The following is a 27,334-nucleotide window of genomic DNA, read 5'->3' as shown; positions in this document are numbered from 1 at the left end:
GAAGTCACAGCAGGCTTGCTCCAGTGCTGGTCCCACGGGGGTGGTGGGGCACACGGGCCAGGCTGGGGATGGCAGCCTCGCACCTTCTGAATCAAGCCTGATCCCTCGAGAAGTCCAGTGCTCTGGGCTCTTACCCATTTCCTCCTCTTCAGTCTTTTTAGGACAATTTCATAATCCTATCAGGCTTTTCCTGTGAGGTGGTGGGGCAGTCGCTGCTCACATTATGGAAGGGAAAAGTGCAATCAGAAGTGACAGGATGTGTGGCTCTCTCAGCTGGGGGAAAGGCAGGTTTGGGGCCCTGATTTCCCTCCACCTCTCTGAAACGTGGAAAGGCAGACAGGGAAGCCAGATTCTCTTCCCGAAGTGCGCCCCCTTTAGTGGGGTCTTGGGATAGGCCCAAGACCCTCAGGTCAAAGATGAGGAAGCCAAGGCCCAGAGAGCGCCCGTGACTTGCCCCACGTGCTGCATCCCCATGGCCAAACTGGCTCCCTCTTGTTGCATCCTCGTCAGACACAGAGGGGACGCAAATGCGTCATTTCTCAGAGCGTGAAGCCCAGCACTGCTTCTTGCCTTCTGTGGGATGACCAAGGCTCACCCCTGGGAGGAAGTGGCAGGTGGGAAAGGGACCCCCTCATGAGTCCAGAGTCTTGGGCTGGCTCTTGATTTGGAAAGCGGAAGCTCTGGGTCAGTTTGGCTTAGCTGGCAATGGCCTTCCCTTGGTAAAGGCACAGGTAAGCCAGCAGGCCAGGCTCCCTTGAGATGGAGAGGCTGCACTGGAGAGGAGAGGGCACCCACAACTGATGGTGAAAGAAGCCTTGACCAACTGACAGGTGGAAAAACAAAATGTGGCCTCTCCATCCAATGGAATCTTATTCAGACATAATAAGGAATGACTCCCTAAGCCATGCAACAACAACATGGGTAAACTTGACAATGCTACATTGATGGAAAAGATCGTGGGTCATATGACTGTGTTTATGTGAAATACCCAGACTAGTTAAGTTCCCGGACAGAGAAAGCGGATCAGTGGTTGGAGGGGCTGGGTCAAGGGGGAATGGGGAGTGACTGCATCGTGGCTTCAGGCCTCCTCTGAGAGGGAGGAAAATATTTTGACACTCAAAAGAGGTGACCTAGCACAGGGTATGCTCTAAATGCCACTGGATGGTACAGTTTAAAAGTGTTATGCTATGCGAATTTCACCTCAATAAAATAATAAGAGGAAGAGGAGGACAAAGCAGCAGCTGCTTCCACCACTGTCTTGAGGCTCCCATCTAGAGGGCCAGCCACAGGTCAGCTTTCTCCTCTTCCAGGAAAAGAGCTGGGCCTCTCTACCCTCCCCCTCCCACCACGCCCAGCATTAGGGGATGGGGCCAACACCTCCTGGCCCGTGCGAGAACCCTGCTACTGGGTGGCCCAGTCTGGCTAGGCCCCAACCCCGTACAGTTTCAGGAAGAGAAGCAGCTGGGCTCCCCGGTTGTACGTGGCTGGCTGGTCCCGATGTCAGCCAAGGGTGGGGTTGACTATGATTTGCAAACAGCATTTGTACAATTCTCCATCTGGACTCCAAAAGTTTTGCTCGTTCTTGGGTGCTACAGAGCCGTCTAGAAGCACAGTCACTATCAGGGCCCAGGAAACTCTTGGGGCACCTGCTTTCACCTTGGGCCCTTTTAGGGACCCCACCCAGCCTGCCTGCCTGATACCCACTATCACAACATTGAGAAGCATCTCAGGCAAGTAGCACAGCCTGTTTGAACAGATGTCCTCAAACTGAGCCCAGAGCAGCCTCAACTTTCTCTTCTTTGGGTCTAGACATGTCTCCTGGGGCTGCACAGCACAGGGTGACCCAGTTGCCTTGAAGCAGCCCTCAGAGCACTGAGATGGGCAAAGAATGGGGTGGATAGAGCCTGCTCTGGTCCCACCTGTCATTCTTGCAGACCCTGGGCAGCTTGCCACTCTTCGCAGGCCTCACTGTCCCAACTTGTCAAATGCCACACCCACATTCTGGGTTTCCCTAAAGCTTAATTGAGACAAGAGCTAGCATACTGCTCAGGACTGGTCAAAAGGCACCTACCACAGCATCAGGAGCCTTGTAGGTCAAACCTTTGCAGAATCTGTGAGTTAACACCCATTCTTTAAGTCCTGCCAGGCTTGGAGTCTTGGAATGACCCCACCCTCGGCCCATAGCCATGTCTCTAGGTATTTCCTGAGGAAAATGGGGCCAGACTTCAAAGGAGAGATGTTCATTTCACACAAGACGAGGCGGGTGTGCTGGTTGCGTTGGGTCAGGGGTCCAAGGCTTTGAAGGGTTGGATCTCTTCTTTCTTGGTTCCTGGCCCTGGCCCTTCCCCCAGAGTCTCGGTCCCCTCACAACCTTTTGTCACTAGGACCACAGAGGGATGCAGTGGTGACAGCCTAGATTAGGAGCCCAGAGGCCTGGGCCCAGTTTTGGCCAGAATTGGCCAAGTAACCCCAGGCCACTCTCTTCGTCTGTACCGTTTGAAAAAGTCCACTGAAAATGCACAGCTGAGGGACACTGGCTTCCCTGGCCCTTCTCACCAGAGGTGCCCTAGTCACCAAGGAGCACAAACACTATCCCACAACTCCAAACCCGCTGGGGAACAGGGGTGGAGGGGGCTTTCTTGCGCTTGCTGATGCTTGGTTCTTCGGGGCACTCTGTGACATGTGCAAACCCAGGTGCATGACTTGGGCTGCCCGATCTGGAGAGCAGCGTGTAGCAGCCCTGAGTTCCCACTGGGCAGGGTGCCCTGTTACTCCCCTGCTAGCCCTCTGTTACTCCGCGTTACTCCTCTGATGCCACCCGGTTATGGCTCCACCCGACCTGGTCTTCGGTCTTTGACAAGGCCAAGGGCAGGGACTGGTGGGAAGCTGGTGGGGAGCCCTGGCTCCTCCCACTCTGGGTGTGTGTCTGGGAGTGGGTGGTGGCGGTTTGAGGCTGAGATTCCTCTGCACAGGGGCTTGTCTGTCTCAGGCATCTCGTCTCTGGCAGTGACAGGAAGGGAATGCCAAATTCATGCTAGGAAATAAATTTTGCAAAGTCAATAAGACCAAAGCAGAGGGATAGAGGGGAAAACTGCAGCAACTGATGAAACATTTTTGTTGGCAGTCACAGGCACAGGACACATTTTCCAAGGTTTGCATCAAGGAGACATCTGGCCATGGCCTGTGTGTTTGCGGGAGGGAATCATGGGGAGTGGAGGCAAGGGAGCTGGGGAGGGCAAGACCCTCCAAAGGGAGGGAGGCTGGGAAGCAGGCACTGTGGAGGGGCTGCTGAGTCACCTCCAGGGCAATGGTTTCAGCGAGCTGGTGGGGACGCTACCCGGGAAGGTCAATGTTGGGATCTGCCCCCATAGCCAGAGCTTCAGGCCCGGGCTTGCCTGCCAACTCTGTGGGCTGCAGGAACCGAGGCATGCAGAGGAAATGTTCTATGCTTGGATTGCCTGCCACCCAGCCCCACCACACCACATACCCAGACTCAGGATTCAGGACTGATCTTTGAAGGCTACTGAGGGCTACTATAAGGGGCCAGAGTCAGCCCACAAGAGGACCTCGGGACTCTTAACTCTTTAGGTTTCCTGACCATGTCTCCAAATAGTCTGTATTTCCATACCTTCACTCATGAGGTTCCTCTCGCACAGCATCCTTCTTCCCTTCGAGGCACTGCTGTGCTCTGGAACCCAGAGCCCCCTGAGCCTGTGGGGTAGCAGCATCCATGTTGACGTGAGCCGTGTGTGTGTGTGTGTGTGTGTGTGCATGTGCACGCATCTCTCCAACAGGCTCTCTGCCTTTTCTTTCTGCCATTCTCCCCATGCTTTGACCCTGCTGAAAGGCCCCATTGGGCCCTCTGCATGAGCTGATGTGGGCTTGTGGCCGTGGAGGTGGGGCAAATGGGCGGATAGGGACAGTGAGCAGCTTGACTTGGGCTAGTCTTTTGTTCCATTGGGAAGAACTGGATTTCCACAGGAAATTCTCCCATCTTTCAATGACTTGCCACTGCTCACAAGATAAAGTCTAACCTTCCCAGCCCCCTGGGAGACCTGGCCCATAGCAGTCCGAAGTCAACGGCACTGAAATGCAGGCCAGGGTATCACTGTGATGGTCTGGGGACTGCTCGAAAGAAGGGTCACTCACCCCTGTGGACAGGCAGAGCAAGGTGCTATTATCCTGGCTGCCCATACGGTTCAGTCTCATACTGGGCAACTAACTCACACTAAAACCCAGTGACCCAGGAGTCCCCAGGAGCTCGTTCCCTCTTACCTCACACAGGGAGATCCCAACTTGGGCTTCAGTTGGCTGGCTATAGCAATGGTAAAGGGTGTCCATGATCCCCGATCCCACCACTCCATTCCTGTGGCCCTGTGCTCATACGCAGCCTAGCAGACCCCACAGTCCTGCATCCCCTGCTCAAGTCCACTGCCCAGGCTTGTGACTCCATTCTCTCTGCCCACTGTGTGCCCAAGGCGCGGGTAGTTCTCACCACCTGCAGGCCCCCCGGGCATCAGCCCAGCCCCCTGCCTGCTGCTCACCACACATGGCCTTTTGCCCTTCCTCAGCCACTTCCTCCTCAGTCTCACTTTCACACACGTTGTTGCCTACCCCTTATTCGGAGGACACCTGCTTGTCCTTTGGGATTCCACGCGGGGGTCATGAGCTGGGGTTCAGGCCTCCCTGGAGGCGTCAGCAGTGGCATGGACACCTCCTAGCCCAGAGCCCAGCTCCCTGCCCTGTTTTCCCCTCTGTGCAGCCTTGAGGGCCAGCAGAGGGCGGGACACTGGTAAATATTTAGGGAACAGAGTTTGGTCTCCCCACGGCAGGAGTTGTCCTAAAGAGGTCACAGGACCCAGGTGTTTACCTACCTCTGAGAAGAATACAGAAAGAATGACCAGGCTGATCCAGTGAATAATGCCGGCAAACTGGAATGCGCTGGAAACTGCAACAAACACAATAATGGGCCAATTTTAGGTGGAAGGAGTTAGGTGCATTGGTAGAGGGCCTTCACAGCATGGAGGCAGACCACTGGGAGCCCAGGGCCTGCTCCTGGGAACACTGAGATCTGGACAGAATCAGGCCAGAGAACATCAAGGGCAGCTTAAAATGGTGTCTGCGGTGGAGGTGAGGGGAGGACGGCTGGCCATTGGTGCTGTTCTTTCCTTCTGAGAGGCCTCCTCTATCTCCCCCATAGGCCGCCTCCCAGAATTCCAGCTCAGTCCCATCAGCCTTGTGGGCTTCGAGCTACAGCCGTCCTCCTAGAAAGGGCCCTCCAGAGCCAGGCTTAGGAAGACCTCCGTGGCTTTCAGAGCTGGGAAGGCAGCCTCAGTCAAGTCCAGATGCGCTTTCAGAAACTCCCACCACCATTCCCCTTCAAAACTGCGGGCTCAGTTTTGTCCTAATACTGTCAGTGGGACTCAAGGCAAGCTTCCTTTGGCTTTTCACTGTGAAAACTCTGAGTGTAGAGAGGCCACTTAGCCAGAGTGTCTGGGGGATGAGGGTGGAGGCAAACCCTGTACAGGGGCCTTCACCTCCTGAGCGTGGAAGGACAAGCATTCGGGCTCTGCTATCCTTCCAGGTGGCTCCATTTGCCCTCCAGACTCCAGAGTGCAAGTGGAGAGAGCTGTCAGCCCCCGAAAGCTCCCACCGCACCTTTCACTAGAGAATCCTTGGAGGGAAGGCGCTTGCTCTGAAAGACCCTCTTAAAATACAGGAGCCAAGACCAGCTTCCAAGCCTAAGAAGGGCATAGTTCATCAAGTAGTGAGGTCAAAAGCAGGGTGCTGGGGCCCAGGATGAGGGTCAGGTGGGCTCTGATGGAGAATAGATGGGTGGGGATGCTTCTCAGAAGGCAGGCCTGAAAGAGACAATGCAGGGCAGTGGGCAGGGCCCAAACAGGGTGCAGGAATGTTGCGGAAAATGCGCCTTGCCGTTTCTCTTCTGGGGTTGGGCCAGGCCTGCTTAGCGTGTAGCCTGAAGGGCTAAAGGAAAATATCCAGGGCCTCAGTGGGGAAGCTGGCTTGAAAGAGAAGAACCCACATCTCCCCCAAAGTGCTGAGATCAGTGAACCCTGGGGGCGGGCAGAACCCCAGCCCTGGAGCATGTCCCCAGAGCATATACAGCAAGGCTGCAATACCAGGTTCCAGGTGGGAGACCTCGGGGTACCCTGGTATTGGGCCAATGTGACCCTCAGAGTATGAGGCCTGGATGCACTGTGGATTCTTTCCATCCCAGGCCACATGAGGACTAGTGGGAAGTGAGAGTCTGAGGCCTGTGTGACTCTGAAAAGACCTCCAGATGATTCTGAAAACATAAAATCTCTCCCCATTATTTCTCAAATGAATTCCTGTGCCTTTTTTTACGGTTTGCTTTAGAAGAGCAATAAATCTCTGATTGTGCATTTTATGGAATTTAAGATGCCTTTTATGAGCTGCTATTGGATCTCCCACCAAAATCAATCTCCTGGATACTTAATTTTAAGCAAAATTCCAGTGTCGGCCAGGTTCTCAGTTCTACTCAATGCCATGTCACAACCTGAGCAGCCGAGGGCCCCAAGTATAACCTACGACAGGGAAAGAAAGACTCTGTTATGGCCAAGACCTCATAAAAAGCAGACATATGGATGAGTGGGAGGGAAAGTATACAACATGGTTTAATTGAAGACAGGTTGAGTTTAAAACCAGTGCTGATCACTTTATGCTGGAAGATACTTTGATTGGAACCAAGGGGCCACCAGCTGCACAAAACCCAAGGAGGCTTATCAGACAAAAGCAATTCTGTACTCCCTGTCATCCTCTCTTAGGGAGTAGGGAAGGCTGATGGGGCACGGAAGGAGCTCTGATGGATCCTGAAAACAGAGGCTCCAGTAAAAGAATTGGGGACATTTGAGAAAACAAGTCGAAGACAACTTAATGGGTTTGGGGGTGGCTAGGTCTATTGTCTTAGATTTTGCCAATGGCAGAATCTTGGGGGCCAATAATTTCATCTCTTTTTTATTTGCACTTGAATAATCTGCTTCCTGAATCAGAGAAATGTGGGGGTGGGGGGCGATCTGAGAGTTCTACCAGAAACTACTCACTCATCCAAAGCCAAGAGTGAAGATGCCTGGCTCTCCCCACTGGAGTACTAAATAGGGGTCTGCAAGGGTCGGGGACAGGAGGTGTCCCCGCCCCAGCAGTCACGTTACCACGGCACATCCAGAAGGACAGAAGAGGGAGCAGACAAGCCATCGATGACCATGTGCATCAGGCTCCCTTAAACACAAGAGTAGGATGAATACCAAGAGAACTACGGTGGGAAGGAAACTGGCTGGGCCATTGAATGGCCTGGTGGCCTGAAGTCCTTTACCTAGGGGAAGTCTCTAACTTCTCCAAATGTTAATTCCCTTGCCTATAAGATGAGATAAAATCAGTCACAGCCACCTCCCAGGGTTCCTGCTAGGGTCACATGTATGGAGAAGTGCTTTCAGGATGCTCACAGCCGTAAGTAACTCTGCCAACTGATGGCTGGATAACAATACAAGCAATCCTATCATCACTGTGGTTGCTGTTCCTTTCAGTTACTACAAGGCGATCGCCTCCACATGTGAGAACTCTCTGTAAGCTACAGAAAAATCCAACCTGGAAAATTCCAAATGGGAAAAATTAAAAAACAAAACAAAACAAAACAGTGCACACAGGGGTCCCCAACGTTTTAGATCTCATCAGTTTCTGATTGTGAAGGGCAGGGGGAGCTGGAGAGGCCACACTGGGGAGAAAGGGTAAACAGATACTGGAGGTGATGGGGAGAGGAACTGCCAGATTTCCTCCCTGGGTGGCAATCCCCATGAGCCATGGGGCCAGGGGCACGACAGCGGCATTGGGCTGGGGGGTAGATTGCACTGCTGGTTGGGGACCCCTGATGGATGCACATTGAATATTGACATCATATGTATTTGCATATGTATCTCTCTTGCTACTCACACTGGAGAAGCTTTATATCTATTAGAAGTTCCAGAGTCAGGAGAATCACCACCAATATTACACAGGCTACCAGGAAACTGTTGAGACTCGCACTGAGCAAAAATACCTGCCACACGGCTGCTCTCTTCCCACAGCACGGCTTCAGCCAGGTAGACCTGTGGGGAAAAAAGCAGGACAGGAGGCGGGGACAGAGGGTGAGATCCCGGCCATAGCTCTGCTCTCAGACCCATCCTCATCATTCCTCCCCAGCTCTGCATCTCTCAGCAAAATGCAACCTTATTTGAGAGGCCATTGAGTAGAATCACGAAGAGGAAAACCATCTCAGGAGGAGATGGAGCTAGGTACGGAGGCTGACCTGGGCAGCTCAGCAGCAGCAGTTCATGCTTCGGACTCTGCAATGGGTGTGAAACCCACATGGCATAGGTTCCTTGTAATCACTGGAGGAGATCATGAAGGTCAGCAAAGAGCCTGGCTGGGTGTAAGAACTGCATGAAAATGAGCTGTTATTATCGTACAACTTGTTTGGTCTCGGAATCTAGCATAGGCTCTAAAGTTAGGAAGCCCTCAGCTCACCTCTAATAAATGCTCAATAAACTCATGAATGAATTTCCAGAGCTTTTTAGCTATGCAAAGATTTGAAATAAATCTCTGTTTCTCAAAGTGGGTTGTATGGAATCCCAGTTCCACAGAATGTGAATGGTTGTCACTCGATAATTTCTATGGTTGGACATGTTTTGGAAAATTTGGGTCAAATTCAAGTGGACATTTTTCTAGGTTGGACATTTCAGTGGCTTGAATATGTTATTATGCATCACCATGCTCAAAAGGGATCACAGTAGCCATGCTTTCCAAACTCGCTGGATCATAGCAATGTCTGGTCACTGAGCATCTGGTGGGACTAGTGCTTCATGGACAATCTTTTGGGAAACCCCAACAGGTGGAGATGAAGCCACCAAGGGCGAAATTTTTCCTGAGTAGGACTGAAGGTGGGAAGAAGGGGCGGAACCTCAGAGCTGGGTAGGTCTCTCAGGGCATTTGATGTACTCCCTTCCAGAAAACAAGATCCTGGGAAAGAGGGGTGCCTCTTAGGGGGGTGGGAGTGCTGAAGCCAAGCCTCAATGCCTTGGTGAGGAAGAATTAGGCATCCTGAAGGAGCAGAGACAGCACTTGGCAGGGAAAACCCTCACTTTTGGCTCCACCTTTGGACATCCAGGACTATGTGTGAAGGTATCTCTGCATTCTGGGCCTCAGTCTCCCATTCATAAAACTCCTTAACTCCTAGGGTTATTGAAAGTTAAATGAGGGAATGTATCTGACCTATGAAGTACCATGTTGCTGAAATGGGTTGATGAGAATGTTGTTATTTGATGACCCAAACACTTGGCTATCTCCCTCCTCTTCAACCAGAGGGAGCAACTGCTGAGGGGGGGGGGGGGGTCAGCACCCGCATTCCCCCCCACCCCTTCCCTGGGATCCCAAGGATGTCACTGGAAGAGGGCATTCTGAGATGCTCCCTTCTCTGCAAAGGAATACTGTGAGTGCTTTGAGGTGGAATTTCTTTCTCATGAACCATCTGGGGAAAGCTGGGAGGAGCCCCCAGCTGTTGGAAGGTGGTACAAAGACCCCAAACTGACATCACACAGAGCTCAGGAGGGTTGCCAGAGAAAACACAGAACATCCAGTTAAATCTCAGATAAACAAGGAACAATTTTCTAGTATAAGTACATCCCAAACGCCACAAAGGATAGAGTTATACTAAATCATTGTTTGTCTGAAATTCAACTGAAACCGGGTGTCCTGTGTTCAGAGCAGAGGGGTGTGGAGGGGGTCTGGTGAGGGTGGCTATGGTGTGGTCAGAGGCACGCAGGGGAACCTGGAGTTGCAGGTGAGAAGCCAGAGCCAGGGAAGGAAAGGCCCCCAAAGGGGGACGAGGCTGCTGAAGCCTCCACCTCCCAACTCAAGAGGCTCAGAGAGGCCTAGAGGCTGCCGCCCACTGTTGCTACCAGCAGCTGCTGCTTTTGGATATGAATTGAATTGTAAGATCTCCTTGGCCTTAATTACTCAGCTGATTGCTCCTCACCTGTCTGCACGGCTCACCTACCCTGCCTTCTCCTTTTCCCACAGTGTGATATTCCTGCCCCAACAGCCCAGGGGCCCTATTTTAATCCTTTCCCCTTTCACACCTCTCTCATGCCAGCCTGCAGCTGCCTCAGCACTTTCCCTCCTGCCCCACTGTCAGCTCCTCCCAGCTCACTCATCTCCACAAGCACCTTGCTTGCCAGCTCCCAAAGAGACTCTGCTCTAATTCCACATCCTCTCGGAAACCCAGTCCAATTATGGGTGGCCCCCAAAACTGATGTCGTTTTATTGTCATCTGAAATGGGAGGCAGGCATGTCCTATAGTTATAACTCAAAGGGGTAGCTGCGAAGGCCATCTGGCTGGGCCGTGTCACCCCGAGCAACTGGCAGAAGACTGTCCGCGTGGTCAGTGCAAGGACCCAGGGCATTTGTTGGTTTCTGTGCCTTGTACACCCCAGGTGAATGGATGTGCCTCTCAGAGTCTGCTCCCTCTACCACAACAACAAGGTCCCAAAGAAAGGTGAGGATGAGTGGGCGCCAGTGGGGGGCTCAGTCAGTTAAGTGTCTGCTTCCGGCTCAGGTCATGATCCCAGGGTCCTGGGATTGAGCCCTTCATCGGGCTCTCTGCTCAGAGGGAAGCCTGCTTCTCTCTCTCTATCTCCTTCTGTGTGCATTCTCTCTCTAGCTCTCACTCTTTCTCAAATAAATTTAAAAAAAAAATAAAGAAAGAAAGAAAGAAGAGGATGAAACAAAACATTTGTTTCTCTACAAAGAGCAGACTCCAGTCTCAACTGACCTGCTTCCATGGGAGGGAAAAGTCATTTTACGTTGGTGCTTGAAATGCTGAAATGCTGATTTTCATTTTCTTGTTTGGGTTAGAAAAACTTCCTAACAGGCCAGGGGCTGGTTATTGGGAAGCTGTAGGAGCAAACCGGGGTGGCTGAGACTGGGGACTCGTGGCCCAGTAAACAGCAGGTGTCTGGAGTCCGCCCACAGTGGGCAATAGCCTTGCCCTGATGCCACAGCGCTCCTCGGCCTTGGGGAGCAGCCAGGCAGGGAACCAGGCACCCAGCAGGATTCGGAAACCAGGCAGGGAAGTCAAAGGAATGCCAGGTACCCGCCGGGTGCTAGGGAGGTACTGTGATCGGGCAGCAACCCTGGGGCAGTTTACATCTCGGTGGAGGAGGGAGTCCAACAGTAAACACAACACATTTGCAGATTATGTGGTGGGTACTACAGTTGGGAGGTACTGGGGGCGGGGATGGGCACCGAGCGTGATCTTTTAAATAAGGCAGTCAGGGAAGACCGCTCTGAGAAACTGACATTTGAGAAAGAGCTGGAGGGAGTGCGGCCTGGCCCATCTGGGGTGTGGTAGGATGTACACTACAAAGCAACTATTGATGGCAAAACTCTGCTCAGGCCTGAAGAACTTCCAACAGAATAAACAGGAGAAGAACAGTAGCCAGGAGCTGGGCTGGGAGAAGACAGGGCTTTCCCCTTCATTGCTGAGTGCAGTTTGCCAAAGCCCACCAAGGGCAGACGCTGCAGGCATTCCTATGGCCCAGGGCATAACAGGCACAGTTCCCAGAGAACCCCAAGGCAGCATCAGAATGGAGCCTGTGACCACTGCACTGGTCCTGCTCTTCCATCTGCGTCAACCCGACTGTCCCTCATGCCTGCCCCAACTTTGCTTTCAACTACCAGCACTCAACCAGGCCCACCACGGAGGAACCTCAGGCAGCCCCCATTCTGCACAAGGTCAAGCAGTTCTATTTGCATCACGGTAGATGTGGACCCCAAGACCCCACGGCAACACACACGGGGGTGGACTGAACTGAAGCAGGTGGAGGGACAGAGCAACTGACGAGGAGCTGGGCCTGGAAATCTGCAGTCTGCACTGCGGTTAGTGGTTCTCCAAGCAGGCTGCATCCTAGGACCACCCAGAGAGCTTTCAAAAGTTCCAGGACCCAGGTCACACACCAGACCATTTCTACCACAACCTCTAGGGTAGGACCCAGGCCTCAGTATTTTTTGATCTTCTTGGGTGATTCCAGTGCATGGCCGAGATTAAGAACCAATGTTGGAGGTCCTTGAAGCCGAGTGGTCTCCACGGACCAGCAGCATCAGCACATCTGGGACCTGTTTGGAAATGCAGAATCATGGGCCTGCTCCGTGCCCACTGAGTAAGAGTTCGCATTTCAGTGTGATGGCGATGGGGGGAACTGCTTTGGGAGAGGTGAGGTATTTCGGAGGACAGATGGAGCATGACAAAGGGAGTCTGGGAGCAAGAGCTACAAGCCAGTGAATGCAAGTGGGTGCCAGCTCAGCCTGTGACACCCCCCCCCCCAACCCCGGCTCAGGGACACTCACCGAGACTGAGTGTGTACCTTTGTGGAGGTGTCGAGGGCCTCCTTAGCCAGAGATACGAGGCTGAAGTCAGAATCCAAATAGGCTCTTGGCTTCTAGCTCCTTGAAGAGCAGGACCCTGGACCCCAAGGCTCGAGGAAAGAGGTTGGGCTGAAGCTGTACTTTCTGGCTGAGGGGCTGTTTGGAAATCCCAAACTGCTAATAAAATTCCTGTGAAATTCAAATGACTCAGACATTCCTAAGAGACTGTGTTTTAACAGAAAAAATAGAATCTGTCCAGTTTCAAAATATCCCCGAGTGGTTAAATAATGAGTCAAGGAGCTTAATGGGCCAGAAGGGAAATCAGCATTGACTTGTTAATTAGAGAAGGTACTTCTTTCAGCATCCAGCCCAATCAGGGCCCTGGAGCTGGGCCTCAGGGTGGTGTTATCCCTGGAATTGCCACCAGAGGGCAGGCGTCTCTCAATTTCAGGGCTTACTGCAGCGACAGCAAGGGGCCAGCTCCAGGAGGCAGGCTTGGGCTGCCAAAGTCTGTAAATATCGGCAGCCAGATGGCATCTCCTGGCAGGTAGGCAGGTGTTCTACTGTGAGGTTCTACTAGTTCCTGAGGCCTCCGAGAAATCCTGGGGTGGGAGCGGGGATGCTGGGTACCTTTACTTCTGCTTTATATTCTGAGGTGTTTTGATAAATATTTGAAAGAATAACTTCTAGAAAGTTAGGACGAACTTTGGCAAATTTCCGTCCTATCTTCCATGTGAGGTAAGGCCACGGGAGTGGCTCGGAAGCAGGCAGTTCCAGGTCACTGCACCATCAGGCCGCATTCCCAACGCTGGAACTCACACAGCCCCTTTATGACAGGCAAGGCAGAAGCTGCAGTGCCAGAAGAGGAGGCTGTTTGCTCTTGTGGCCTCTCCTGCCCCCACAATCTACTGACCAGTCGGGCCACCGTGCCTGCCTGCCATGCTGGCGTGGCTGGGAATGTGCATGATAGGGGAAGGGGGTGGGGCGAGAGTGTGGGTAATGGGGGGCCCTTCAAGTGGTGGAAAAAAATGCTCCCAGGCAGTGGAGAGTCACGGTGTCCTGGGAGGAGGCAGCAGACGACAGAAAAGCTCATTTCCCTTCAGGCAGCCAGACCAGATGGACCTGCCAGTCCTACTTGGTGATTTTTCATCCATCAAGTGCCCTAGAAAAGTAACTGGGAGAGGGGTGGAGGGAGTCAGAAGCCTGTTTGGTAGCAAGACTGGAGTGAAGTCCCAAGGACTAGGATTTCCTCCCTGCCGCTAAGGCGGACCTCAGAAGGCACTGCTAGACCAGAGCCTCAAAACCCTGCTGGGTCGCAGAGCTCTCTAATGGGATGAAAACTGTGGCCCTGTGCCTGAAAAATGCAGAAAACCACAACACTGGCCATCACATTCTAAGGGGGTAATGGACCTTTTGAGTCTCACTGAGGGACTGTCGAAGGACATGTGAGCTCCAGGTTCAAACTCCAGGACTGGGCAGTCTGAGACCCCTTCTAGCCCCAGAGGGCTCCAATTCTGTGATGCCTAACACCTGTGGCTTGGATCCTGCAGCCCCTGTGGTGTCAAGGGTCAACACAACAGCCCAGGGCCCCACTTGACTTTACTGCACTTGTTCCTGGTGATTAAAACACTGTCAGAGAGAGCCATGAGGCGAACTTTAATCCAACTTCTGGCGTTGACCTAGGCTTTATTTTTTATTGACTTAACAATACAATACAGCATTTACTATGAAACAGGATTTTTCTGGGCACTTTACAAATGTTAACTCATCTAGTTGTTTTAGAAGACAATTCCTTCCATTTTTTTCCCTGTTAATGGATGGTGGGGAAAGCCAGACTTTTCCATCAGTTAGGTTTGGGTGGTGACTGGAGTCTCCAAGTCACACTCCTGCAACAGACTGAACTCTGAGTGTAATCTTTGTGTCTTAATTTCCTCATCTCCAAAAGAGGGGTATTATTTACCTTTGCAGGGTTGTTGTGCTAAAATATTGAAAATAGCATATGTAAAGCACATAACATAGTGCTTACTTCATGCCTACTATGCACATCTACTGTGATGATGATTTAGGTATGTGGGTGTTAGAAAAGGGATTAATTATCTAAACAAGGGAAGTCTCAATGTTCATTCCATTCCAGGCAGAATTATTATGTGCCACCTAAGTGCCAGGCACTGCATTATGTGGTGAGCACAAGACAGTGGGCAGGGTCTTCATCCTCACGGAGACTGAAGGTTTGTAAAGGAATTCTGACTGGGCCCTGGCCTTAGGCCACTCCGAAAAGCAAAATAAAGGGAGGAAAAAAAAAAAAGCAGGAGAGGGAAATGAGCTCACATGCACAGACTTCTCCAAAGAGGCTAATATCCACTCGGGAGAACCATCAACCCAATGCCCACAGGGACACCCTTTTGCTAAATATCTGAAAGGGTCACTGGGGCTTCTTTCTCTCCCAGGGAGAACCAGAACAACAGGAAAAGCGTTGTCAGGCATCTTCTTTGTTCCTGCATCCAATTCCAGGAGGCAAGCCACTGCAGTGCTCTCAGACCCAGAAAGATGAGCACATAAATCCACATCATGTAACAGGAACTCCAGGTTGGAGGTGAGAGATGACTCCCCCAGCCATTTGGGGAACTAAAGAAATTGGTTTCCATACTGGCAGCTTCAGAGCTAAAGGTTAGCCTCACTGCCTTGGGGAAGAGAGCAGGAGGAAGGCTGTGTGCAGTGGGGGTCAGGAAGTCTGACACTTGCTTGTCCCAGAATTTCAGGTTTCTTGCATCCTGGGAAATGCCTACTCTGGGAAAGACAGCAGGGTGTGGCGGTACCAGCTAGGGTCTGGGAGCTAGGAGCTGTCACCCACCTTGGTGAGGCACAAAACCCCTCTCTGGGGACACAAAGGCAGACACACACCACAGACTGGCTGCTCCTACTTGGGGTGGGGGGTACCCAGGGCATTGTCTATGCAGGTCTGAAGGGCCACACCTGATTTGTTAGGGAGGGGTGCTGCTGGACAGTGGCTCTAAGGCTCCCTCCCACCTCAGGAGTCCTCAGTTTGCAGAACTGGCCACAAGTCTGAAAATCTCCTTTGCCAAGTTTTGCAGCAGGGACACATGACTTAGGCCAGCTTCTTAACCTACTGTTTTCCACTTCTTTGTCCATCTCTCTGGTTCTGAGTTGTGTTCTGGCAAATCCTGAGGCAGCCACACTCTTTCTATTGGGAAAAGTGTGGGTTCCAGGTGCCTCCAAAGGTGACCGAGGACCCCCAAACACCAAAAATTCAGCCCACTTAGAGCGGGGCACTTGTCCGTGGGGTTACATTTTCCTCCGCCATTCCAGGCAACACTCACGCACCCGGCGAAGGCGGTCAGAGGTTCTCTGCCGCCACCTAGTGCTAGTCTGTGGCCGTACACCCTGCACCTGCGCGTCAGAGTGGACAGGTGATTTATATTGCAGAGAAAGAATCAATCCGTGAATTTATCGTCCTCTTAATCGAAGAAAAATCTTTGAGATTTTTGGACTACAGAGAAGAAGATAACCTGTGTTCACCAGGAAATTTCTTTAATCTTAATTAAACCTATATTGCCCGTTTGGGGCATCAAGAAGCCCCCCGCAAATCTTAGCCTCTGAAAATACAGAGTCACTGGGACTGCTTGGGGCCGAGTTGGTACAGCAGAGGAAAGAGGGGCATTTTATTATAGACAAATCTTGCTGACATCAAGAAGATGGATTAATGAAGCTCCTTCTGAACTTTTTCTCCTTGGGGGGAAAATGCAAAAGATGTTGCCTGCCAAGTGAAGATATAGAGCTTTTAGGCTGCACTTGCAAGGGCATGGCTGGGATGCACTCGTCTTTTAACCCTGAACCCCAAAAGGCTTTCCCTCCCTCTTCTTTTTAAAAAAATATTTTATTTATTTATTTGAGAGAGAGAGAGAGAGAGAGAGCGCACAATTTGGGGGAAAGGACAAAGGGAGAAGGAGTTGCGGGATTCAATCCCAGGACTCTGTGATCATGACCTGAGCCGAAGGCAAAACCAACTGAGCTACGCTGGTGTACCAGGCTTTTCCTTCTTCTAGGTGAAGTTTTTTTTTTTTTTTTTTTTTTTTTGCTTTATATTTAGTTTTTTTAATTAATTTTTTTCAGCCTAACAGTGTAACTGTTTTTGCACCACACCCAGTGCTCTATGCAATCCGTGCCCTCTCTAATACCCACCACCTGGTACCCCAACCTCCCACCCCCCTGCCCCTTTAAAACCCTCAAATTGTTTTTCAGAGTCCATAGTCTCTCATGGTTCACCTCCCCTTCCAATTTCCCTCAACTCCCTTCTCCTCTCCATCTCCCCATGTCCTCCATGCTATTTGTTATGCTCCACACATAAGTGAAACCATATGATAATTGACTCTCTCTGCTTGACTTATTTCACTCAGCATAATCTCTTCCAGTCCCGCCCATGTTGCTACAAAAGTTGGGTATTCATCCTTTCTGATGGAGGCATAATACTCCATAGTGTATATGGACCACATCTTCCTTATCCATTCGTCCATTGAAGGGCATCTTGGTTCTTTCCACAGTTTGGCGACTGTGGCCATTGCTGCTATAAACATTGGGGTACAGATGGCCCTTCTTTTCACTATATCTGTATCTTTGGGGTAAATACCAAGTAGTGCAATTGCAGGGTCATAGGGAAGCTCTATTTTTCATTTCTTGGGGAATCTCCACACTGTTCTCCAAAGTGGCTGCACCAACTTGCATTCCCACCAACAGTGTAGGAGGGTTCCCCTTTTTCCACATCCTCTCCAACACATGTTGTTGCCTGTCTTGTTAATTTTGCCTGTCTTGTTAATTTTGGCCATTCTAACTGGTGTAAGGTGGTATCTCAATGTGGTTTTAATTTGAATCTCCCTGATGGCTAGTGATGATGAACATTTTTTCATGTGTTGAAGTTGGTACGTTTTGAGGTAAATCTGATTTACTTTTTCTGGGATGACTTTGTGGAGGGATGTGAAATTAGCAGGGATGCTCAGAGGTGGGCCAGCCACGGACCACAGCCTTGCATTCTGGGGCATGAGAAACCTGTTCCCTCCCTGTGGCTCATCCTTGACCCCACCAAAGTCTGGGAACCAGCCCCAATTTTCCCCAAACAGAGCTGGCTTCCCCTTCTGTTCATCCTTAACACAGTCCTATCCATCCACTCACTCACTCATTCATCCAAATCATTCCTTCTTTCCATCAACACCTTCTCTGTTTCAGGTTCAAAGGATCTGATCCTTGCCCTGAGGGGAGCACATGGTCCAGTACTGGAAGTAGACTGGTGAGCAGGCCAGTGGAGCCCAGTGTCATGCCTGCTGAGACAAAGGGAGACAAAGGGCTAGGGGTATACAGAAGTGAGGCCCTGCCATGGGTGGGGTGGGGGCACAGAAGTCTTCTTGGAGGAGATAGTCCTTGAGCTAGACAGTGTAGGGAGAAAGGACAGTATTTTGGGCTTTGGTTTAGTACGTTCCTCCCCTTCCACCTTCTTTGCCTCCAGCCTTTGTTTGCTGGTATATCTAAAATTAGTTTAGTCCTTATTTAAAGATGTTGCTATATTGGACCTATCTTCTTTTTTTTTTTTCTCCCAGCCTGACATCTAAAAAGCCATTCCTGTGCTCCTGTTATGTCTTCTTCCTCTGACTGTGAAGTTCTAACAGAAATGTGACATTGGCATCATCTTTAATAACATCCTTTCTGTCTACCCATCCTCCTCCAAGCTTCTGTTTTCTGGGGGTCTAGCCTTGAACTCTCAGGTTCAACCTTTTAGAACACTAAAATAGAAATAATTACAAGGTGCTGAATATCTTTCATTTCTTCCTTTATTTTTATATTTTTGACAAAGACTATCCCACCACATCTCATGACCCTCTCTGTATCCTCTTTCCATCAAAAATATGGGGAGCACTGTTTCTTTCTGTGGCCACAGAGTCTCCTCTGTAAAAGGGGAGGTGAATGACTCTTGTCTTATTCTGCCTTCCTCGACACATTCTATCACCATCATCTCTCTGGGGTGGAGACCCTGGGCTTCTCTGAATTTCCTTTTGTGGCCTCTTGTCTAGCCCAGACTCTGCAATCCAACCAGGCCTCCAATGCAATGTAGCTGGTTAGGAGAAGGTAGAACTTCCACTCTGTGCCATGAGTTAGCCTCCTGCAAACCTAGTTTCCCTCATCTAAAAGCGGACAGTTGGTTCACTGAGAAGAGCTCTGTGCCTCACTTCCCCACCCTGAATGGGGGGATGTCCAATGGCAAAGAACAAGAACTAGGCAGAAGGGATTTGGTTACAAGGAAACAAAGCATTGTCAACCGGATGACAAGCACAAGTGAAACTGCAGAGAATCAAGTTGACAAAGTTACAGAAGAAACAGTTTTAAGAAGGCAGACAATGGTCCTAGACCTTTCCCAAATGATGACAAGAAAAGCTGAAGAAAAGATTTAATTCTAGATCAAAGGCTATGAATGGAGACTTGGTGCTCTTGAAGACTGTAGTACATTGTAGGCGATTCTCCAATATTCATTCCACTCCTGCCCCATCGGTAACAGCAATATGTTTTGGCAAATGATAGCGTTCAAGTGATGGGTCCCATATCCCTTGTGACCCAATTCTAGCCAATGAGACATGAAGAGAGAGCAGGTAAATATTTCTGGGAAAGTTCTCTGTTCCTCTTAAAACAGCATAGTGCGCAGTCATTCTCTCTTACCAGACATGAATGAGGAATGTAGGCAGCTCTCTCACAAACTGAAGGAAACCTTAGTGTGAGGATGAAGCCAGTACTGTTGGCAGCAGAACAGAGAGATGGAAGGACTCTGGTCCTTACTGATGCTGTTTAGCCTCTGGACCAACCCAGATGCTGCCTGACTCTGTGCTCCATATTACATGGGCTAATCAAAGTCTGACTGAGTCTGAGATGGGCTTTCTGTTGTACGCAGTTCAAAGTAGCTGGCCTATGGTCACCAATCCTTTGTGAGAAGGGTGGTATAATGAAGAGGTATTAAGACAATAGGAATTTACAGGACGTGGAGATGGCAGAACATGAGAGGTGAGAGCAAAGGAACTGGCCTGGTCTCTCAGGTTACTACTGGTGTAGTACGGCATTGTGACCAGGTTGGGTGGGGCTCAGACACCTTCTCTGTTCCCCCCTTCCCATCTCTTGACCGTTCGTCTGTGGACATACTTGCGGGTTTGTGCTGTGTCACTATTGAAGGAAGAGGCACCCCGCCGGCAGCGTGGGGGGGGGGGAAGAGGCAGGGAGAGAAAGGATGATCACCACAGGGGCAAGGTGTGCCAGCCTCCCTGTGGATGAGATTGGACAGCTGCTGCTAGAGGGGTGAAGGTCAGCAGCAAACAGGACCAGAGCTGTGGCTGTAAGCAGAGCCAATTCTGGGTTCACAGATAGTGTAGGGTGGGCTGGGGCTGGTGGGGGGAGGCTGTTCTTCCCCACCTGGCATGGAGCCCACACTGCATGGGTACCTGTGGTTCTGGGGTTTCTGAAGCTCCTGAACTGACAAACATTGCCACAATAGGCATTGCTGGTGGCAGTGGGTTCAAGGGCTGTGGACATGGATGAGAAGGAGCCAGAGCAGGCGAGGAGGAAAGACACAAACTCCAGTGTGACCACAGCTGACTGACTAGCTTTACAGAGTTTTGGTCGCTCCTGTCAAGGTGGCAAGGTAGCTCAGAGTCATTCGAAATGAGCCAAAATACATGTGATTCATTCTGGCAGGAACGGGTCAGGAGGCCAGGCAGCTAGGTATAGATCCACTGATGGGAGCTACAGAAAATGCATTTTGGGAAAAGACAGCTCAGGTTCAGATTTGGGTTTAAGGTGGCCAGAAGTTCTGGAGTGGCAGGTTGTGGCTCCCCAGGCTGCACTTGGGTGCTGTTACTGAGACGGCTCTTTTTAGCAATGAAGTGTATGGAGACAAGAACTCTCCTGTCAAATACGCAGACGACTCAGGAAAAGAATAGACTATTCCACGGATACTTGTTAGGATTCTGAGGTGTGTTTGGAATCCCTGTGAAGATGTCCAGGAAGTGGTTGGATATGAGCCGGTAGACTGAGAGAGAAATCTGCACTAGAGACATGGCTTTCAAAGTGCAAGCTGAAAAATATTAAGTTATGGGACTGGATGAAAGTAGAGAGAAAATGACCAAAGACAGAAAATGAAGAGCCCCAACACTGAGGGACCAAGCAGAGAAAGAATAAGTTTTAAAAGGCTTAGAAGGGCCAGAGGGGCGAGAAGAAATCAGGAGAGTGTGGTAGAGCAGCAGACCCAGGGAGGCTGGGTTTGAAGAGGGAGGAAGTGGCTGCTAGTTTCCAGTCCTGGCCAGAGGATAACCTAAGGGCCCCAGCAACACGGGACAGTCCACTACGCAGATGGGGCTCAAGCTGGACTGCGCAGGCTGAGGAATGACTGGGAGGAAAAGGGACGTGGCAAGTGTAGATGAGGCTTTCAGGAAGTTTGGCCACGAAGAGGAGAGAGAGGGTGGCAGCTAAAGGGGACATGAAGTCAAGGGAGAATGTGAGACCAGAGTGCGTGGTGAATCAGGGTGAGAATGTAACTGATGGAAACACATACAGAAGGTGGGAGGGGAAGGGGATCAGAGGTCCGAGATGAGGGGGGCCCTTGAAGGAGCGGGGGACCTGAGGGATGGGGTGCAGGCCCACTGGCCCAATTTCTGTTTTCTGAAGAAGGAACAGAGGAGGTCATCTGCTGAAGGCAAGCGGGGGCTTGAGGAAAATAGAAGCAATCTGAGATGAGCACCTGGGACCAGGAGTGCCTGCCAGCCAGGACCACAGGGGGACATGGTCAGGCAGAACCTAGAAGCAAGTTGAGAGTAGAGACGTTGAGTCTTGGGGATGTGCTATTATGGGTCGAATATCTGTACCCCCCTCCCCCCATGTTATATTGAAGCCTTAACCTCTTGTGTGATAGTATTTGAAGGTGGGCCTCTGGGAGGTGATCAGGTTTACATGAGGCCAGGGAGGGGCCTGCAGGGTGGAAACACTGGGGTGGGTATGTGTTGTAGGGAGCGCTGTGTGTTGTGTAAGACTGATGAATCACAGACCTGTACCCGCGAAACAAATAATACATTACATGTTAGTAATAAAGAAATAAAATACAATAAAAAAAGAAGAGGTGGAGTCCAGAGCTCACATTTTCCCTCTACCCACATGTAATGTGGAAAGGCCATGTGAGGACAGAGCAAGAAGGCAGCCATCTATAAGCTGAAGCGTCCCTGCCAACCACAACTCTGCTGGCACCTTTATCATGGACTTCTGTCTCCTAGAACTGTGAGAAGATAACATTTCTGATGTTTAAGGCACCAGTCTTTTGTTGTGGCAGCCTGAGCTGACAAAGGTGCCAATCTGCACAGATGGCTGGTTCTCCTCCCCGAGCCCTCCGCAGCCTGGGTGTGGAAGCGCAGAGAGCAGTGGAGAGCTGCGGTCTGGGCTGTGCTAAGCAGGCACATGAGAAGGACTACAGGCTCTTAGGAAAGGCAGGGAGCTTGGTGGGGACGGGCTCTTCCCCATGGCTGGGGGCTTACCCACATCACAGCGACTGCTTCTTCACACGGCTTTCATGGGCAAAAGGTATCTGACGCCTCAGTGGTGTCATGTGGGCAAGCCATGTTAACCACAGTCACAGCTGTGATGTTGTAAAGGGTCAGGTGACAAACAGAAGCTCAGTGGTACTACTCTGGCTCAGGAGCCAGGAGATCAGGCTCTGTTTCAGAGTCTGCTGCTGTGTGACCGTGGGCAAGTTCCTTGTACTCTCTGGACTCTAGAATATTAGAATACTTAGCATAGATGTTTTCTATAGGTCTTTTCCAGCTCTAACGTTTTCGGATTCTGGGTATTGTAAAAGCATTGAGACATCATTGAGTTCAAAACCCAATGGCAGGGCAGTGGGGTCCCTAAACATTTTCTTGCTGGGATCCCTGAGGTCTCCTCTTCCTACAGACAACATTGATGTCTCTATATCACACTTCCTCTGGCAGTTTTTAAAAAGACATAACAAGCCCAGAATGGGAGTCACCCATGCTAAGCCCCACATCAGTAATCTGAGATTTAACACTTAACGTAATTGTAGCTTCAGCCTCTCCCAGGAATATAATCTTTAAGCAGTCCCCCTGGAATTCCCTGGTCAGCACCAGTGAGGTCATCTTGCTTACAGACCCTGCCATCCCGCAAGGAAGGAGGCCTTGCCCGAACAAACCACTCTTTCCTGGAATAACTCTCCTGCGCTGCCTCCTGTCTGGCAAAGTCTTTCGTGTCATTCAGCTCCTCAGACCTCCTTTCTATCTGCTAGATGGCATGGCACCTGATTCATGAATAACTGAATAAAAGCCAGTTAGATCTTCAAATTTACTCAACCAAATTTTGTTTGTTAACAGCAAGAAGAGGTATTTTTGAAGACTTATGTCACACCTTTTGGAAGGTTGACCCAAACAGTAGGTAGTGTTGTTTTGCAGTGTTTCAGAAAAGGCCAGCTTGGATTTTCTGGGAAACCCCAGGAAATGCAGCAAGAGCCAAGAAGCCTTGTGAAGACAGGCCTGGCCCCTCCACAGAGTGCTTTTGTTTCACTTCCTCTTCTCCTGGCTTCTGCCCCATGCCTGCTCTTCCTTCCTCCAGGAAGCCCTCTGAAAGCCAGGGCAATTCCTCATCCAAGAGCTGGAGCAACCTGCAAATCCCTTCCCCGGCTGCTTCCTATTGACCCAACAGGAGCAGCTTTCTGGGCACACCTGGAGGCTTAAATCAAATCAAGAGCCTCTCCGCAGGCGGGCACTTCATTTGTACTCTCCCTAATCAAAAGAAACCTTGCAGGGGTCTAATTCAGGAGCACAGGGAATGACAAAGCAGGCCTCCCATCGCCCTTCCTGGGGCAGGGAGGGAGCGGGCCAGCGAGTACTTCGAGCCCGGAGGCTGCCCATGGGCACACTACCTCAAGCCAGAACCCTTAGAGGTCTTCCTGCCCCCCGTTTCTCTCCACACCTTCTGACCACAGACCTGAAAAGGGCCTTGCTAACACTGGCTCAGGCTGAGCGCAAAACGGGTCCTTGGGAAAGATGGGGATTTGTTACCGGCCGCACTACCACTTCTGACCACCAGAATGCAGTAACACAGAGACAGCGTGCTCAGGGAAGTACCCAACCTAAGTTGTGAAAATGCAAGGCTTTTTCAAAACCGATTAATTTCAAGGCCGCAGCAGCAAAGCATTAAACCAGATACAGGGCCTGTGCAACAGCACAGGCTGCAGGACTTGACACTGGCCCTGACTTGGGGCCTCAAGGATCTGGAGATCCAGGAGCCAGCCCTGCCCTCAGACAGGTGCCGACAGTGCTCAGGGTGCCAGGCATCCCCTCACTATCTCCACCTGCTTGCCTGCCCCTTTCCCCCAATATCCTCCTGACTCAACTACGCACAATACCTAGAGAAAATTATATTTTCAGAGAAAGCCCTAAGGGTGCAGTTTTTGCAAAATGTGTATGGTTTCACAATTATTAGGAAATTTCTCTGGGGAAATGGGAGAGCCCCTATGGGAAACAAACACAGAAAATCCAAGCTCTGCAAATTTTAACTTTAACTAAGCCCTCTCATTTGCTTCTAAAACAACCCAGCAACCCTTCATTTTTATATTCAAAGCAGCCTGCATGTTCCACACTATGTACAAGTACCTGAGCAAGAAGAGTGGCCCAGAAGTAGCTCCAAAGGTCCTAGCCAATGTTTATAATTCTCTAAGAGCAACAGGATGGGGCTGAGAAAAGTCTGACCTGCTGGGAGACCCTAGTACCTGTTCCCATCTTTCAGGTTCCACTACATAAAAGGGGAGCATTGAACTGGTGTGTCTCCCTGCCTCATTCAGCTCTAACACCCATTCACCTTCAGAAGGTTTGTAAGACAGACCAGGCTAATGAGAAACTCACTGGGGAACAAAGGCATCCAACCTGCTTGACAAGCTAAGTAGGAGTCGGTAGCGGCCACTCGTCTGAATCAAGGACTAGCATATCCTACATGTCCTTGCTGAAAAGAGAGCAGCTAATGTCTGCATAGTTCCCAGCTAAATGCTGCTAAATTCCCTTACACACTCAGCATGTTACTGTGTGCAGAATGCTTTCTTCCCAGCCTCTTCCCTGGGCATAATAATAATAATAATAATTATGGGCATTGTGGTCCAAGTCCATCCCGTATGGGATCTGTGAACTTGGGCCAGTCCCTAATCCCTGTGGGTCTCCTGATTCCCAAATGTACAGCAAGGAGGTTGGATGGGCCATTAATGAGCAATTCAGTCCTAAAACAATTTTATGAATCTCTGAGTTTCAAGCAAATGTCACATAAGAGGTTGTCTAGCAGAACAGATATTTCTGTGCCCAAAGCATTTTTCTGAGGAAGCAATGTCTGAGGAGAAAACGAGCTTGGGTGGTTGATGTGAACTTCTGGTCTCTAATCTCTGTGCTGCCTCATTGAGGTACCCATGGAAACTCGGGGGATTATGCAAGAGCCTTCTTAGCTACTCAAAACTCCCCGCACCTACCCTTCTCTTTGGTAATCTTCGTCCAGATTTGACAGGAGCTGTGAGCCTGCCGTGGAGAGGTCAACCGCAGCCAGGGGCAGGTCACGATAGGCAAAGTTCACCAGCTGCACGGGAGCAATGCTCTTGGTTTCTTCGTCTACTTGTTGGGAGATGATCTCAACTTCAGAAATTCCTCCTTCTATGGCAGGCCTGAGGTGGGGAGAAGAGCGACAGGGCAGTCAGCCTTCAGGAGCAAAGTAATTCTTCTACTCTCCAAGGGAAGCAAGAAGAATGCATCAGAACCCATGTGCTGGGGGTGAGTGGAGGAAGCTTGAGGTCGCCAATCCTCCACACTGGCCACCCAAGGGACTAGATTGAAGCCCCTGTCTCTTCCACCAGTTGGAGAATGGTGGAGGAAGGCTAGGAGGAATTACTCACATCTGCAAATAGGAGCTATGGAGGTAGGATCCTTATCAAGGGGGCTATAGACCCAGATCGAAATTCTGCCCACCAGCAAAATCAGGGGTTAGACTTTTCAGACATTTTTGGTTCCTATACTTTATATGGGAGTAATATATATATATTTTTTTCTTTTAAGATTTATTTATTTGAGAGAGAGAGAGAGAGAGAGAGAACACAAGCAAGGGGAGGGGCAAAGAGAGACAGAGGGGAAGCCAATTCCCTGCTGAGTGGGGAGCCCAATCTGGGGCTCTCTCAGGGCCCCTGAGATTGTGACCTGAGCCAAAACACAAGAGTCAAATGCTTAACTGACTGAACCACCAAGGCGACCCGAAGTAATAAACTCTTTTTAAACTGTCTCCTGGGTTTCTCTGTAAAGGTTCTCTGAAATGTTCCCACTCTCTGTACCACAATAGAGGGAAGAGGCTTCTGTATGTGACTGGATGTCCTTCTGGTGGTTGGGGAACTGACCGAGAGAGACCGTGTGGGCCTTGGACAGTGAGGACAGCAGAGGACAGCTGTCCCTGGCTGCCGCTTTCTTCCTACACGAAATGGTCCTATTACATCTCCCCTTTTAAGGCTGAGAATAGAAAATGGAGGCCACTTGATCAAACTTCCATGGAGCTCCCTGTCGCCTACATCACGGCATGCTCCCATCACTGTGGGCCCCTGTCACTGCGTGCCCTCATCACTGTGTGCCCATGTCACTGAGGGCCCACGTCACTGCTCCCAGCGGATGTGTGGCAGTCTGCCTGGCATGGTGACCACAGGGAGCCACTACTGACATCAGGAGGACTGGAGGATTACATATCCGGCAGCGTGGCAGTGTCCTGTCCAAACACCAGCAGAGACCCTGAGGAGAGATGCTGGGTAAGAGCACTTTGGTTTAACTTCCTGGGGTGCCATCTTTGGTCCCCCAACCCATCCATGGCCCTCTCTTAACCTGTAGAATCTGAGGGGCTCGGTCTTATGCTTCTGGCTAAACAATGAAGGTCAGAAAGAAAAATGGCACGAGTGGAGAGGAGTAGAGATGAAATATCTGGGGGAACAGTTTTAAAACTGGGGTGGCAGTCAGTCTTGGTGCTGCTCTTGGGCTCTGGTGCTGACTCCGATGCTGACGTCCCTGGGGCTTTTCTGGAGCCTCAGTTTTTCCAACTGAAACACAAGGAGGTGAAACAGAGGCTTCCTAAGGGCCATTCATTTTCACGCTAGTGTCTGATGTGGAGAAGAGACATGGACCTTAGCGGAGGAACTCTGCAGTGACTAGTCCCTACACGTGGGCGGGGATCTCTAAGTTCCAGACTTTTCCTTCCCAACCATCACTGAATTCTAACCAGTCATACACAGCGGCAGTTATCGAGGAAGTTTAGAGCTGAATCTGCCTGCTGTTCTCTTGCTTGAATCATCCAGATAACTGAGGAAAAAGTGGGATTTTTATCTGAATGCCACGGATTGGCAGCCTAAACCACCTGGATTCACCAAGTAATTTCCAGCGCCCCAATGCTCTTTGGTAGGGCTTATTTAAACCTTGGCTTTTTGCTACCTGTCAAGCACAGAGAGTAGTACTCATCATTGTGTGACATTTACAAAATGCCTCAAGATCTTCAGGAAGAACAGTCATAGGATGTGAGGCTTCTGTGTTTCTCAACAATTGAAATAAAAATGTGGGTGTTTGGTAGGAAATCCTTGCTCCTCCACGTGTTTCCAAAAAATTGATGCTGAGTTGAGTTTGTTCTCTTTTCTTCTGGGCTACTCACGGAAGCTACAGGTGGCTTACTGGACACAGAGAACTTTCTGATCCATGGGCTGTTCAGAGGGCTGGAGTGAATTTCTGAGACTAACAGGATGTGGCTTTGAGCAGCAGGGGACAGACTACTTCAGCCTTCCTGACTTTTTGCAGTTTCCCCCTTG

General features: G+C 50.5%; 1 protein-coding gene across 4 annotated transcripts in view; it reads right to left on the bottom strand.

Moving 5' to 3' along the window:
- TMEM266 (transmembrane protein 266) overlaps positions 1 to 27,334 on the bottom strand; it is a 113,891-nt gene that overhangs the window by 40,108 nt on the left and 46,449 nt on the right. For 3 of the 4 annotated variants that reach the window (XM_032342346.1, XM_032342343.1, XM_032342344.1), the window contains 3 exons: positions 24,986 to 25,174; positions 7,966 to 8,120; positions 4,875 to 4,948 (listed from right to left, as the gene is read on the bottom strand). In XM_032342346.1, coding sequence (XP_032198237.1) covers positions 4,875 to 4,948; positions 7,966 to 8,120; positions 24,986 to 25,174 — 418 coding nt within the window. Of the gene's footprint in view, positions 1 to 4,874; positions 4,949 to 7,965; positions 8,121 to 24,985; positions 25,175 to 27,334 lie in introns of those variants that run through there. The other variant, XM_032342347.1, reaches the window with a different exon arrangement.

Source organism: Mustela erminea, chromosome 5 (genome assembly GCF_009829155.1).
Source record: "Mustela erminea isolate mMusErm1 chromosome 5, mMusErm1.Pri, whole genome shotgun sequence".
Classification (NCBI taxonomy): domain Eukaryota; kingdom Metazoa; phylum Chordata; class Mammalia; order Carnivora; family Mustelidae; genus Mustela; species Mustela erminea.
This window is presented reverse-complemented; position numbering and strand designations above follow the sequence as displayed.